We start from the raw sequence: 15,183 nt of genomic DNA, 5'->3' as shown, positions 1-15,183 counted from the left end.
ATATTTTGCCATATTTATTTCATCTAATTTATTTTATGAAGACACAAAGGGTCAGAGAAGGTCCTATATTTATCTAATTAGTGTTGCAGATGGAAAGACTAGGAAAATGGGAGAGAACAAAGTTTCAGAGACAAAATAGCAAACCATTCCCATGAATGACTGAAAGACATAGATCCTCAGACCTCAGAAATTAAATGAATCCATACCTAGATACAGAATAAAACTGCAGAACATCAAATACAAAGAAAAGCTCTTAAAAGGAGCCAGAGAAAAAAAACTAATCATCAACAAAGACTGAAAACTGATTTGTCACCAATAACAACAGAAGCTAGAGTAAAAATGAAATAATATTCAGGTGCTAAAAATAAATAATTCTCAACCAGGAATCACACATCCAGAAAAAGTATCTTTGACAATTGAGACTGAAATAAACATTTTTTCTGACAAACACTGAGAGCATTCACTGCAAGCAAGTTCACAAAAAGACATATTTCATCTTGAAGAAAAATTGTAATATATAATTAAGATAAAACTATATGACTTTATTAATATAAAATTATATGACAATAGCATATAATTTGGAAGTAATTAAAGTATTTCAAATTGCTTATATTATTTAAGAGGAAGAAGTTATAAATTTTAAATGTTCTTAAATTAAGTATTTGGAAATTAGAATGAAAGATCAAACCAGGTATTTCACTATAGGGCATAGCTTTTTTTTTCCTTTTTAAGAGAGGGAGAGGTGGGGGAGGGGCAGAGGGTAAAGAAGAGAGAGAATTTTAAGCAGGCTCCACATTCAGTGCAGAGCTCAATCTCACAACCCTGAGTTTAACTAACGGAGCTACCCAAACATCCCCAGGGCATAGCTTTTATTTATTTATTTATTTTATTTAAACTCGATTTAGCTAACATATACTGTATTATTAGTTTCAGGGGTAGAATTTAGTGATTCATCAGTTGCATATAACACCCAGTGCTTATTACATCAAGTACCCTCTCTAATGTCCAGCATCCAATTACTTCATCCCCACAATGACCTCCCCTCGAGCAACCCTCAGTTTATTGCCTAGAGTTAAGAGTCCCTTATGGTTTGCCTCTCCCACAGATTTCATCTTGTTTTATTTTTCCTTCCCTTCCCCTATGTTCATCTGTTTCATTTCTTAAATTCCACATATAAGCAAAATCATATGGTATCTGTCTTTCTCTGACTTATTTCTTTTAGTACAACACTTTCTTGTTCCATCCATGTCACTGCAAACAGCAAGATTTCATTCTTTTTGATGGCTGCATAATATTTCATTATAGAAATATATACACACATCTTCTTTATCTGTTCATCTGTCCATGAAAATTTGGGCTCTTCCCACAGTTTGACCATTGTGGACACTGTTGCCAGAAACACTGGGCTGCAGGTGCCCCTTCGGATCACTATGTTTGTATCCTTTGGATAAATACTTAGTAGCCCAATTGGTGGGCTGTAGGGTATCTCTATTTTTAACATCTATTTTTAACACCTCCATACTGTTTTCCAGAATGGTTGTATCAGATTGCGTTCCCACCAACAGTGAAGGGGGTTCCCCTTTCTCCACATTCTCACCAACATCTGTTGTTTTCTGACTTGTGAATTTTAGTACAGCATAGCTTTAGAGACATCTGCTGCATTCAGATTGTTGATAATTTAGGGAAGCTCAGTAAATAGCACCTCCCTTTAAAAAAAAAATTCCTAAATTATACTCAACTATCAAGGCAAGGCATTTTCCCATATAAAACATTATAATTTACCTAATACTCCAAAGATTCCAATAAATAGTTTTTCTCAATGGTCCCAATAAGAACTATGAGTCATCACCAGGCCCTAAGGAGAACAAGCCACAGGTTCCTGTGCAGTTATAACAGCAGAGTAACCCCAACAGCACCAAAGCCACCACAAGCTCACCTGTAGTATTGTTTTGCTTTTCTAGTTCCCCACTTGAAGGTGGAACTAGTTGAGAAATTACACAGAGAGTCAGGCATATGGAAATTAAATAACCATTTTACTAAAAAGAAAAAATATTTTGAGAACAGGGCCTAGGTACATATAAAGGGGTCGCTTATTTGTTCTTCTAATATTTATATATACTACCAAACTGCAAGCAAGACACACAAGAACAGAGTCTGTCTCTCCAAGCTTACTACCTGGTTGAGGGCAAACCAGGATGCATGCTGTCTGCAAGCAAAGAGATCCCAAAAAGAGGCCTGAGAAACAGACTGTTGTGCATGTGCCCAGCTGCTATTCTGAAACTCTATAAAGTCAGGCAAGTCATTCTGTCCATAGGGAAGGAAGAGCTTGTGGTTAAAGAAAGGAAAAGAGGACACCTGGGTGGCTCAGTGGGTTAAAGCCTCTGCCTTCAGCTCAGGTCATGATCCCAGAGTTCTGGGATCAAGCCCCTGCTCAGCGTGGAGCCTGCTTCCTCCTATCTGCCTGCCTCTCTGCCTACTTGTGAACTCTATCAAATAAATAAATAAAATATTTTTAAAAATTTAAAAATAAAATAATTTTTTATAAAAGAAATGAAAAGAGCATGGTTCTGCTACATGATCCTTCACATGGAAACATGGAATGAGTGATGATGAGGAATACCCAACTACTACTTAAAAGGGGAATTTGGGTCTTTTTGAGGACTGGGGCCAGGACACAAGAAGACATGATTTTTAGCACCTTTACCTCCTTCCTGAAGCTGAGCTGTGATGTTGAGCTCACACTGTACTTTAGCTTTCAGCACAAGGACAATCTGCTCCTCTATCGTAATAGTGCCATCAGAATCCAGCTGTGGAAATGAAAAAAATACAAACAAAAACATTCCCATTACCTCTTTTTTAAACTATGATATAATATTTCATTGTCTACCTTCTAATACTGTTGAAAATTAAAGTTTTGATATCCTCCTATCTGGAGTAGTCTTTTATCTGAGTCAAACTTTCTACGAGGTATCTTTCATTACCACCCTGGAACATGCACCTAACATACAAGTGAATAATAAATTCTAATTGAATGGGTTCACCTATTTTTGGCTTGTGTTAACACCACCAGCAATGGACAGGAAATTCTACTTTGGGAAAACTTTCATTTCAATGAAATATATTTTATCTTAAATATGACAAAACATTCATAAGTGTTTGTTCAAAGCATGGTGCTTGGACAGCCTGAATCTGATTCACATACAACGTGTAGATCCTTAAGCTAGCATCAGATTCAGTGAATCCGAATTTATTTCTGGAGACAGCAACTGGTAATCCCCATGTTTCACAGGAACCCTTTATGGTTCTGGCACTAACTTTAATGAGTTTAAAAACCAGCATATGTGAAGGTACAAGATAATGGTAAATATCATTATATTAGTCAAGCTTCAATCAGAGAAGCAGAACTATTAAGAGATTAAGATAAATTACAAAGAAATACAGGTACAGATAGAGATAGAAAAAGTACTTGTTACAGGGATTTGACAATTTGACTGAAGTATTGTGGAAGTTAGTTAAACATCTCCAGAGGCTTTTTTTTTTTTTTTTTTTTTAAGTCTGACGCAGGAGCTAGAAATCTGCAGGTCAGGAAATCAAAAAGAGAAGATAAATGTAAAGGGAGTGAGAATAAGAACAAACTGGAACCATGAGCATGAGCTAGAAACCATAAGGACACACTAAAATACATGTGAATTCTTAGTGCCTCCAACCTTCATGTTGCTGGTGTCCCGAAAAACCTGGCATTTTTTATCATGGACCTAAACACACACTTAGCCCAAGAATCAGAGAGTTAAAGGAGGACCCAGGAAAAGATGAAACAGCTGCAAGCCTGGCTACTGTCCCTCCCCAGTGAGATGAGCCCAAATATAAGCAACAATGTGTGTGAGATATGAAAGTACCTGCCTTGACCATCTGAGTGTAAAAAGACAAAATGGCTGCTGCTTCACTTCTGTCCACCAGTGCTCATGAAAAAATGTCTTGTGTGTCACCCTAACCAGAAACATAAAGGGAATGGGAATTCTGGGGTATACATTTTAACATAACCAAACTGACATATTACAAAGTCATCAAAATCCACCTCTGCTGACTTGGTACCCACACACATCTCTTCAAACCACAACGAACTTCCAGAAAACTCAATAACAAAGTCATGCTTCATCTATCACGGTACAATCTACTTGGTACAAAGCGTGATTCCAAAAGAACAGAATTTTAAGGAGACAATGTCTGTATTCATCATCTCTATCTATGTAACAAATTAACCCAAAGCACTTTGGCTTAAAACAACAAACATTAATTATCTCATAATTGAGAGAAGCTTAGCTGGGTGGTTCTGGGCTCAGTCTCTTAAGAGATTTCAGTTAAGACTTCAACTATAGATGTTGTCACTATAGATGTTGACTGGGACTAGAGAATCCACTTCCAAGATGGTGCCCTCACACAGCTATTGGCAGAGGACTTCAGTTTCTCAGTGGCTGATTAGAAGAAATGTTAGTTCCTCACCATACAGTTCTATTCATATGGGTGCCTGAGTGTCTTTACAACATGACAACTGGCTTCCCACAGATGAGTGATTCTAGAAAGAAAGCAAGGGAAACCCACTATGTCTTTTATGATCTAATCTCAGATGTCACTCATGGTCATTCTCATCATATTCCATTAGCTAAAAGCAAGCCACCAAGTCTCACTTAAGAGGAAAGGAATTAATCTCTATCTTTTAAAGAAAGATATCAAAAAATTTATAAATACATCTTTAAACAACCACAAATTTCTATAAGTGGTCCATAGAAAGAGAATACTGAGTATTATGGGTTTTGTAGATTTATTAATAATCATAGGGTCCAGGGGAACATGGGGGGCGCAGTTGGTTAAATGTCTGCCTTTAGCCCAGGTCATGATCCCAGGGTCCTGAGATCCAGCCCCATGTTAGGCTCCCTGTTCAGCGGGGAGTCTGCTTCTCCTTCTCCCTCTTCCTCTGCCCCTCCCCTGCTCATGCTCACTGTCTCTCTCTCTCAAATAAATAAATAAAATATTTAAAATAATAATTATTAATAATGATGATAATGACAGAGTCTAAAGCTTTGCATTTCTGCCTTTCTGTAGGTGACTTAGAAATTCTTAAATCAAATGAGAAGATAAAACTCATCAATTTACCTCAGTAACCAAGTCCCAATAATACAACACTTTGCAAACCCTAAATCTTTAATTTCAGACTGCAAATACTTATTCTCTAGAACCATTCATTAAGGAACATGGGAAAACAACCCTTTTAATGTTCTGCAGTAAGACATTATGGATTAAAAAATAGAAATAGAAAGATGTTTATATTATTAGCCATAAAAACCCAGAGATTATGACAATTATGATTTTAAATAACATAAAATTACAACCTCGCAGGTTAACTTCAAATGGAGAATATGGAAAAAATACCTATCATAAGAACTAGTTTCAGAATAAAAAAAGTCCTATTCCTGAAAATTATAAGTTTATTTCCCAATATATTTATAATATAAAGAACAGTTCAGTGAATAGTCTGGTATATAGTTTTAGAGACTTCTGAATAATATTCATAGTTCAATGTTCACATTTAATGATATTTATGGAAGGAGACAATAAACAAAAACTAATTTTTTGGATTGGAATACACACTGTAATTTAGTCATCAGGAAAACACAATGCAGATCCTGACTTAAAAGTAACTACACTAAAAATGAGCTAGAAAAAGCTCACTTACCCAGAAAGGAGAATGAAATGTGGGCCTAATGAACCATCTGGGTGAGCATGGTAGTGAAACTGACTTCTTCTCATTCATTATCCAGAAACAGCCAAGCACCATTCATTTTTTGTTTTGCTCTGTTTTCTGGCTGGTTTTTTCTTTGTTTGTTTTTTTCAGTTCAATAGCTATTTTATTTTACTTCAATCCTAGAAAACGCTGGGTAAACTGTGACCAAGTTTCAGAACTCTAAATTCGATTCAGAGAACTGTGACTTCAGTTATCAAACATGAACACTGCAAATCATCCCTTGCTCATTTTTACTTGAATTAATACATTTTTTGTTTTCTTTTGTGCAGATTTAGCCTTTCTATCAGGATAACATTTTCAGGAACATAAGCATCATATATACTATAGCTTCTACAGATATTTTGCTCTATACAATGTGGCCAGTTTAACCAGGAGCAAATTTGATTAGAATGTGCTAATCCATGATTTTTAGATTGCTCTTCAGTCATCAAGTGAGAATATGGAAAATGTTTAACATCTTTTATATTGCTTTCTCTTCCTCCTCAGTTACAAGTGTTCTTCACCATAGAGGGGCAGTAAAATCATAGTGTACTTAAAACAGAAGAGGAGTTTTCATGGTCAATGGCTGTTACTCCAAAGGCAACAACTGCATCCAAAATAAAATGGCACATTTAGTTAAAAAAACAAACAAAACATTTTTTTCTGGGTAAGTGATCATTTACAATACAATTTGAAATAAAAATATTGTATTTTACTGAAAGTACTTAAAGTTGGTGTTATAGGTACTGATTAATTAAAGTCAGAACATGCAAATTCTTATAATTTCAATATTCACATTTATTCCATTTTTAAGTTAACATGAACCCATAAATTAGATGTTCTTAAAAAGAAGCATTCTGGAACTTCCACTTCTGCACAATGGAGTAAGTGTATTTTTTGCTACTTCTCCCAGTGAGTACAACTAAAAACTCTGGATATTATATATAAAATGAATATGAGATGATTCTGAAAGGCAAAAAGCAGAAAGCAGACCAGCTAGGGACCTCAGATCCCAAAGAACAACACAGTGGTAAATTCTCTCAGTTTTCTTTTTGCTTTATGTATTTGGGACTTGGAGTTGAGAAGCTGGCAACAACAGACACTGACTCAAAAAAAAAAAAAAAGCCTCAAGAAAACCACACTCTCCGCAGCAAGGAAGGAGAGGAACCACCTGACTAGACAGAAAACTTTTACATAATAACAGCTCAACCTAAAAATTGGGCAGAAGATATGAACAGACACTTCTCCAATGAAGACATACACATGGCTATCAGATACATGAAAAAATGTTCATCATCACTAGCCATCAGGGAGATTCAAATTAAAACCACATTGAGATATCACCTTACACCAGTTAGAATGGCCAAAATTAACAAGACAGGAAACAACATGTGTTGGAAGGGCTCCCCTTTCTCCAGAGAAAGGGGAACCCTCTTACACTGTTGGTGGGAATGCAAGTTGGTGCAGCCACTTTGGAGAACAGTGTGGAGATTCCTCAAGAAAATAAAAATAGAGCTTCCCTATAGCCCTGCAATTGTACTACTGGGCATTTACTCCAAAGACACAGATGTAGTGAAAAGAAGGGCCATCTGTACCCCAATGTTTATAGCAGCAATGGCCACGGTTGCCAAACTGTGGAAAGAGCCAAGATGCCCTTCAGCGGACGAATGGATGAGGAAGATGTGGTCCAAATACACTATGGAGTATTATGCCTCCATCAGAAAGGATGAATACCCCACTTTACAAAAGTTGCTACAAGCAGCATGAACAGGACTGAACTGGATGCCCTTTGGCGGACGAATGAATGAGGAAGATGTGGTCCAAATACACTATGGAGTATTGTGGTCCAAATACACTATGGAGTATTATGCCTCCATCAGAAAGGACGAATACCCAACTTTACAAAAGTTGCTACAAGCAACACGGACAGGACTGGAAGAGATTATGCTGAGTGAAATAAGTCAAGCAGAGAGAGTCAATTATCATATGGTTTCACTTATTTGAGGAGCATAACAAATAGCATGGAGGACAAGGGGAGATGGAGAGGAGAAGGGAGTTGAGGGAAACTGGAAGGGGAGGTGAACCATGAGAGACTATGGACTCTGAAAAACAATCTGAGGGGTTTGAAGGGGCGGGGGTGGGAGGTTGGGGGAACCGGGTGGTGGGTATTAGAGAGGGCATGGACTGCATGCAGCACTGGGTGTGGTACAAAAACAATGAATACTGTCATGTTGAAAATTAAATAAATAAATAAATAAATAAATAAGATTTTAAAATAAAATAACAGCTCGACCTAAGCCAAACATCACACAAAAACACTGCAGTTCTAACCCAATTGACACCAGCAAAGGACAAGTGGAGATCCACCCTTAGTAGGTTGAAAGGAGGTAACACTACAGTCTCTGCAGAGCAGTTTCAGAATGAAGTAGAGAGCCAGGATGTCCACCACGCTGGTCTGTAACATGCCCCTTCACACCTCAGGTATCAGTAAAGACCACGTGGAGAGCCTGGACTTCCCTCTCCTGCTGGCAGTTAAAGGGTAGCCCTCCTTGGGGTGTTGTCAGAAAAGACCAAGTAGGGAGTCAGCCTAGCAATGAGGCCAACCCTCTGTGGTGTCAGTGGAGACCACGTGGCAGGGGGGGTTGAACTCATATCCCCACCCATCAGCAACAAAGAGCTCTCCACTTTGGATGTCAACAGCAGCTGCTTGGGAACCTAAACTTCTACTGACACCCTTACTTCCCCAATTATGTTAATATCAGATAAAGTAGACTTCAGAGCAAACAAAACTACCAGAGACCAAGAGGGCCATTACCTAAGATAAAAGACATAGCTATCTTAAAAGTATATGGGCACCTGGGTGGCTCAGTGGGTTAAGCCTCTGCCTTCCGCTCAGGTCATGATCTCAGGGTCCTGGGATCAAGCCCTGCATCAGGCTCTCTGCTCGGCAGGGAACCTGCTTCTCCCTCTCTCTCTCTGCCTGCCTCTCTGCCTACTTGTGATCTCTGTCTGTCAAATAAATAAATAAAATCTTTTAAGAAAGAAAGAAAGAAAGAAAGAAAGAAAGAAAGAAAGAAAGAAAAAAAGTATATGCAACAAAAAGTAATAGGGGTGCCCGCACCTTGGTGGCTCAGTCGGTGAAGCAACTGACTCTTGGTATTGGCTCAGGTCAGATCTCAGGGTCATGAGATGGAAGCCCTCTACACTCAGTGGGGAGTCTGCCTGAGATTCTCTCTCTTCTCCCTCTGGCCCCACACTCTCACTCTCTCTCTAAAATAAATGAATAAATCTTTAAAAAAAAAAAAAACAAAAATATGTGAAGCAAACATTGATAGAATTTAAAGAGGAAATAGGCTAGTCCACAATTAAAGCTGGAAACTTCAGTACTCCTTGCTCAACTGATAAAACAAAGAGACAGAAAAGCAACAAAGATATAGAAGAACTCAACAATGCCATCAACCAAGAGGACCTAATGGGCATTTAGGCATTTCACTCAACAAGGCAAAGTACAAATTCTTTCCAAATGCCTACAGAATATATATCAAGGCAGACCATGTCCTGGGCCATAAAACAGATCTCAACAAGTTTAGAACTGAAATCATACAGACTAGGTTCTCAGATACAATGGGCTCAAACTAGAAATCAAAAACAGAAAAACAGGAAAGTCTTCACACACTTGGAAACTAAACAACATACTTCTAAATAACCCATGCAGCAAAAAGAAAGTCTCAGGGGAAATCAAAACAATACACTGAACTGAATGAAAATGAAGATACAAAATATCAAAATGTGTAAGGTACAACTAAAGCGATGCCAATAGAAATTTATAGCACTAAAACCTACATTGGAAAAGAAGAAGAGTCTCATGTCAATAACATAATGTCTTACCTCAAAAACCTAGAAAAAGAAGAGAAAACTAAATCCAAAGCAAATAGAAAGAAGGACATAATAAAGATAAAAAAGGAAATCCATAATATTTTTTTAAAAATAGAGAATATCAATGAAACAAAGAGTTAGGTCTCTGAAAAGACAATAAAATTGAAAAATTTCTAGCAAGTGAACAAAGGGGGAAAAAAAAGAGTGAAAACACACAGTAAATTATAGAAATAGAGAACAGATTAATCGTTTCCCTGGGGTTGAGGTGGAGGAGATGTGAGTGCATCCATAGAATGGCAACAGAAGGGGAATATTTTGGAAATAGTAAAGTTCTGTATCTTGACTACATCAATGTCAATAAACTGGTCATGATATTGTACTATACTTTTTGTAAAATATTACCACTGGGAGAAGCTGGGTAGAGGATACGGGGCTCTCTCTGTATTATTTCTTACAATTACATATGAATCTACAATTATTTAAGTTTTTTCAAAAGAATCAATCTGTCCTAACTTGAAAAAACACAATATATATAAAAATATTACCTCATTTTAGTATATGATGATTTGCCACAAGATGCTTGTAAAAAAACAAATGTTTTGTGATAATTTGCCACAAGGTGGTTGTAAAAACCAAATGTTTTAAATAAGAAATGTCAGGGCACCTGGGTGGCTCAATGGGTTAAAGCCTATGCCTTCGGCTCAGGTCATGATCCCAGGGTCCTGGGATCGAGCCCCGCATTAGGCTCTCTGCTCAGTGGGGAGCCTGTTTCCCCCTCTCTCTGTCTCTGCCTGCCTCTCAGCCCACTTGTGATCTCTGTCTACCAAATAAATAAATAAAATCTTAAAAAAAATTTTTTTAATAAGAAATGTTAAAATATGACTATTTTGTAATTTTGCAAAAATGTCTCCTTTATAAAGCGAAATTTCTTTAATGCATATAATGCTTTCTTAGGAAGTTATTGTAATATTCATATACCAAATTTGACTCTAATTTGGAAAGGATTGAAAGACTATGTTTAAAGAGAATGAATTTCTTTGGACATTCTACTTTCCACAGTCCAAGAGAAAGGTGAGCTGGTCTATAATAAGGTATTTTGTTTGGAATTCAGGATTGGTCATGCAGTCTAGTATTAATGAGCTAACCAGTCTTATTAACTTTTTACTTCATGTTTTCACACAGGCCTCAAAAGAGTTCATACAAACATATTAATATTTTTTTGTTTAAATACTAATTTCATTCCCAAGAATATGATTTCATTGAGAGTAGCCAAAGATTTTATATTGTGGAGAAGGAAACATGTTTCTGTTTCTTTGGTTTTTTTAAAAATAATCTTTCAGAAAGCCCTTCCCTTTTTTTAAAAAGATTTTATTTATTTATTTGACAGACAGAGATCACAAGTAGGCAGAGAGGCAGGCAGAGAGAGAGAGGGGGAAGCAGGCTCCCTGCTGAGCAGAGAACCCAATGCGGGGCTCGATCCCAGAACCCCAGGATCATGACCCAAGCCGAAGGCAGAGGCTTTAACCCCCTGAGCCACACAGGCGCCCTGAAACATGTTTTTAATCATTCAGAATTTATTTTCTATACTACTGGGTTCGAATAGAGAAAAGGATTCTGTTATAATAAACTGATAGCTTTGGGGAAAATATTGAACCATCCACTTTTAATTAAAACTGCAACTATAAAAGTGTTTCCCCATTTGTCCTTTTTTAATTCAAAGTAAAACAAGTTATATGGATAAAACACACAGCAAAAATGCACGCGCGCGCACACACACACACACACAACCCAAATAAGTAAACGCTGTTGGAAAATGGTGGGAAAATGGTGGGAAAATGGTGGAAACGCTGTTGGAAAACTTCTCAAGTTTTTTAATCCTTTCACAAATTGACCTCTAAGTCAAAACTAAATCTAAAGACCAGTCCATTTTGCACATTAGGCAATAAACCATGAAACTTCCATGACCCTGTTCATGCAGAAAGCAAATGGAATTTAAGAATACAATGGACCTATCCGTGGCCTCATTCAAAATCAGTTAGGATTTCCGCATTAGGAGAGTGATCACAAAGAATCGTCACCATTCACACCTATCATCCACACTTTCTCTTTCATCTTAACCACACGAATTTATTAATATTTGTAGAACTCCAATTACTATTTAGAAACCAAGCATAGTTAATTATTCAAGTCGTCTAATGATTATAGAGATGGAGAACAGATGAGTGGTTTGGCAGGTACTAGAGAGAGCAAGGGACAAGGTAGAAGGAAGAGGCTGCGGCTATGTAAAGGTAGCAGGAGGGATTCCTGTGTAGAAACTGTTCTGCATTTTGACTGTGGTGGTGGTCAAGGGCATTTATGCATGTAATAAAACTTCATAAAACTGAATGCACACACATATCAACGAATGCATATAAGACCAGTGAGAGCTGAATTAAGTAGGTGGATTATATCAAAATGAATTTCCTGCTTGGGCTATTGTTTTATAGTTATGAAAGATGACACCAAGGGAGCACTAAGGTAAAAGGTACACAGAATTCCTGTATTATTTCTTATAGTACATGTGAACCTACAATTTTCTCAAAGTACTTTCTTTATTCATTTATTCATTATTATTTCTTTATTCATTTATTCATTCTTTATTCATTTATTTTAGTGAATTGTATTTCTTTTAATGATGATAACCATGACAGAGAAAGACCAACTAAACTTTAAATTAAATACAATATAATCTATTAATTTGAGCTAAATTAAGTGCAAATATATTAAGACTATTTGGCAAAGAATTTTAGTGCAAAAGAAATCATGCAATAGTTAGCCCCACATAATTTATAGGCTTCTATAAATATGAAAATTCTCTATCTTCTCAAACAAAACCAATTAGAACTGACAATTTTAAATTCCTACCTATTACCAAATCTCCCAAGCAAGAGTTAAGTGTCAACAATTAATCACCAACTAATTTAAAATAACCCCTTAGAAATTCAGTGAAGTAATTATATCTTCCTCAAAAGTAATTTACTTATTTTATGGAAGTTGCCATCAAAACACAAATTCTGAATTAGCCAAGTTAAGAACTAGGCCCATAGGATCAAGCAGGTGTGTGCAACATTCAATCCTCAAGTCAAAAGCTCCATTTCCAAATCTCAGCAAAACTGACCCAAGAACTTTAGTTACTTAAAAACCTAACTAGCTAGTACATCTAAAAAAATGACTTTTGAAGTCATTCCACACTAAGAATTTGGGAATTTTCTATGAACATAGAAAAGCTGAAAATTTGCTTTGAGTGGGGTCCCTGTAATTATGGGGAAATACAGGACTTCAAAAAACCAGCATACCTCATTTAATTGCACTTTGGCTTTATTGCCCTTCACTGATGCTGTTTTATGTTTTGTCATTTTTTTTAATTCAAATTGAAAAGTTATGGCAACCCTGCATGGAATGAGGCAATCCACACCATTTTCCAACAGCATTTACTTATTTCATGTCTCTGTGTCACATTTTGGTAATTCCTGCAATATTTCAAACTCTTTCATGTTTCACCATATTTCTTATGGTGATCTGTAATCAGTGATCATGATATATTGAAATCTTGAGTGAACGTTAGTATCTGTTCAGCAACAAAGTATTTTTAATTAAGATACGTACATTTTTTCAGACATAATGTTATGATACACTTAACAGAATACAATATAGTATAAATAAAATTTTTATGTTCACTGGGAAACCCAGTAATTTATTCGACTCATTTTCTTGAAATATTAATTTATTATTAAACCAAACCTGTAGTATCTCCATGGTAAGCCCGTGGATCATAAGTGTTCTCACCATACACACACACACACACACACACACACACACAGTGAGGTGATGGATGTGTTGATTAACTTGATAATGATAATCATTACAGCATGTATATATATGTGCTAAATTATTGCGTTGTACACCTTTAAAAGAATCACATTACACAACCAAAAAAAAGAAAGAAAGAAAGAAAGAAATGCAATACAAAATAAAAAATCTACCTCCACCATAACAAACAGTGTTGGCCTGTTTAGGGATACGAAAAATCATCAAGAAGATGATTATTTCCTTCAGGCAATTGGCAACCAGAATTTGAAATACAGAAAATCAGGCTGCTGACCAAATTGCAGTGAAAACATTTCATCCATTTGTATCCATACTGTCACCACCCCAGGCAACACATCTGTCACACAGCATTGCTGTGGGATCCTGAGAAAGAGTTGTGGCAGGGAAAAATAACATGGTTGATATACAATGAGAATGAGAAGGCTAATTTTGAGCAAAAGCAATGAGGTAAAATTACTATTAATAATAAGGTCTAGAGGTCCAGAGAGGAGGACTAGCAGACTGATAGGACATTAGGTCCCAGGAGTTCAGCTGGGTAGTTATCAAACCACTCTGAACACCTACAAACTCAACAGGAGATAGAAGAGAAGAACAGCAGCAATTCTAGGAACAGAAAATCAACCAGTTTCTGAAAGGTAGGACATGCAGAGAAGTGAATCCCAAGTGACAGGAAGATAAACCACGGGGGGAGGTGCCTGCTCCCAGCAAGCAGTGGAGCAGCAGAGCACAAAATCATAACTTTTAGAAGTCTGCTTCATTGACGGACATCACTCCAGAGGCTAAGCAAAGGTAGAACCCTTGTGTGGACAGTGTGGTCTCAGGTCTCACAGGGTCACAGAAAGATCGGGGGTGTCTGAGTGTGGCAAAACTCCCAGGTATCAGAGCGGGAAAGCCAACTACATAGTCAGAGCCAAGGAGTGAGCTCTCACTCCTTGTTGAAGTAACAAGGTTGCCTTCAACTGTGATCCAACACACAGTCAGACCACTGCTCTTCAAGAAGGGACCCCACAAGTGGCAGATCTGGAGAGACTCACCTTCCTCCTCCAGGAGTAGCAGCGCACCAGGAATCAGCTGGGTTTGGAGACTCCAAATACGGCTGTGCACCAGAGACAGAAATGCTTGGTCACAGGCAGCATGAGCTCAGAGCACAGCCATAGACTAGGGAGATGAGAGTGATTGACTGCTTTTTTCTGAAGGCACACTAAGGAGTCGGGCCCCAAGCTCTCAGCTCCTCTGGGCCAGAGATTGGGAGGCTGCCATTTTCATTCCCATCCTCCAGAATTCTACAGAAAGCATTCAGGGAACAAAAACTCCTGAGAGCAAACCCAAGGAGATTACTTAGCTTGGCCCCTGGCAAGGTTGGTGCAATTCCATCTTGGACAAAGACATTTGAGACTCACTGCAATATGCCCCTCACCCAGAAGATCAGCAAGAACATCCAGCGAAGACCCAGCTCACCAATGAAGAATGGCAGAACTCCAGAGCTAGGGGACAGCAATGCATAGAATTCATGGCTTCTTCCCCATGATCCTTAAGTCTTGCAAAGTTTAATTTTTTTTAATTTTATGTTTTTCTTATTCTACTTTTTTTAACTTTTCCTCTTTCCTCTTTTAACATTTTTTAACTAGTTGATCTTAACAATACCATTCTTTAAAAAAATC

General features: G+C 37.3%; 1 protein-coding gene across 1 annotated transcript in view; it reads right to left on the bottom strand.

Annotated features, from left to right (window-relative positions):
* The window catches only part of PTH2R (parathyroid hormone 2 receptor), an 88,286-nt gene that overhangs the window by 57,364 nt on the left and 15,739 nt on the right, over window positions 1-15,183 (bottom strand). The window contains exon 2 of the mRNA XM_004764282.2: window positions 2,705-2,807. Within this exon, the coding sequence (XP_004764339.2) occupies window positions 2,705-2,807 (103 nt within the window). The remainder of the gene's footprint in view (window positions 1-2,704; window positions 2,808-15,183) is intronic.

Source organism: Mustela putorius, unplaced genomic scaffold (assembly GCF_011764305.1).
Source record: "Mustela putorius furo isolate JIRA1106 unplaced genomic scaffold, ASM1176430v1.1 tig00000275_pilon_pilon_pilon, whole genome shotgun sequence".
NCBI lineage: Eukaryota > Metazoa > Chordata > Mammalia > Carnivora > Mustelidae > Mustela > Mustela putorius.
Note: the sequence above shows the minus strand (reverse complement) of the source record. Positions and strands in the feature narration are given on the sequence as shown.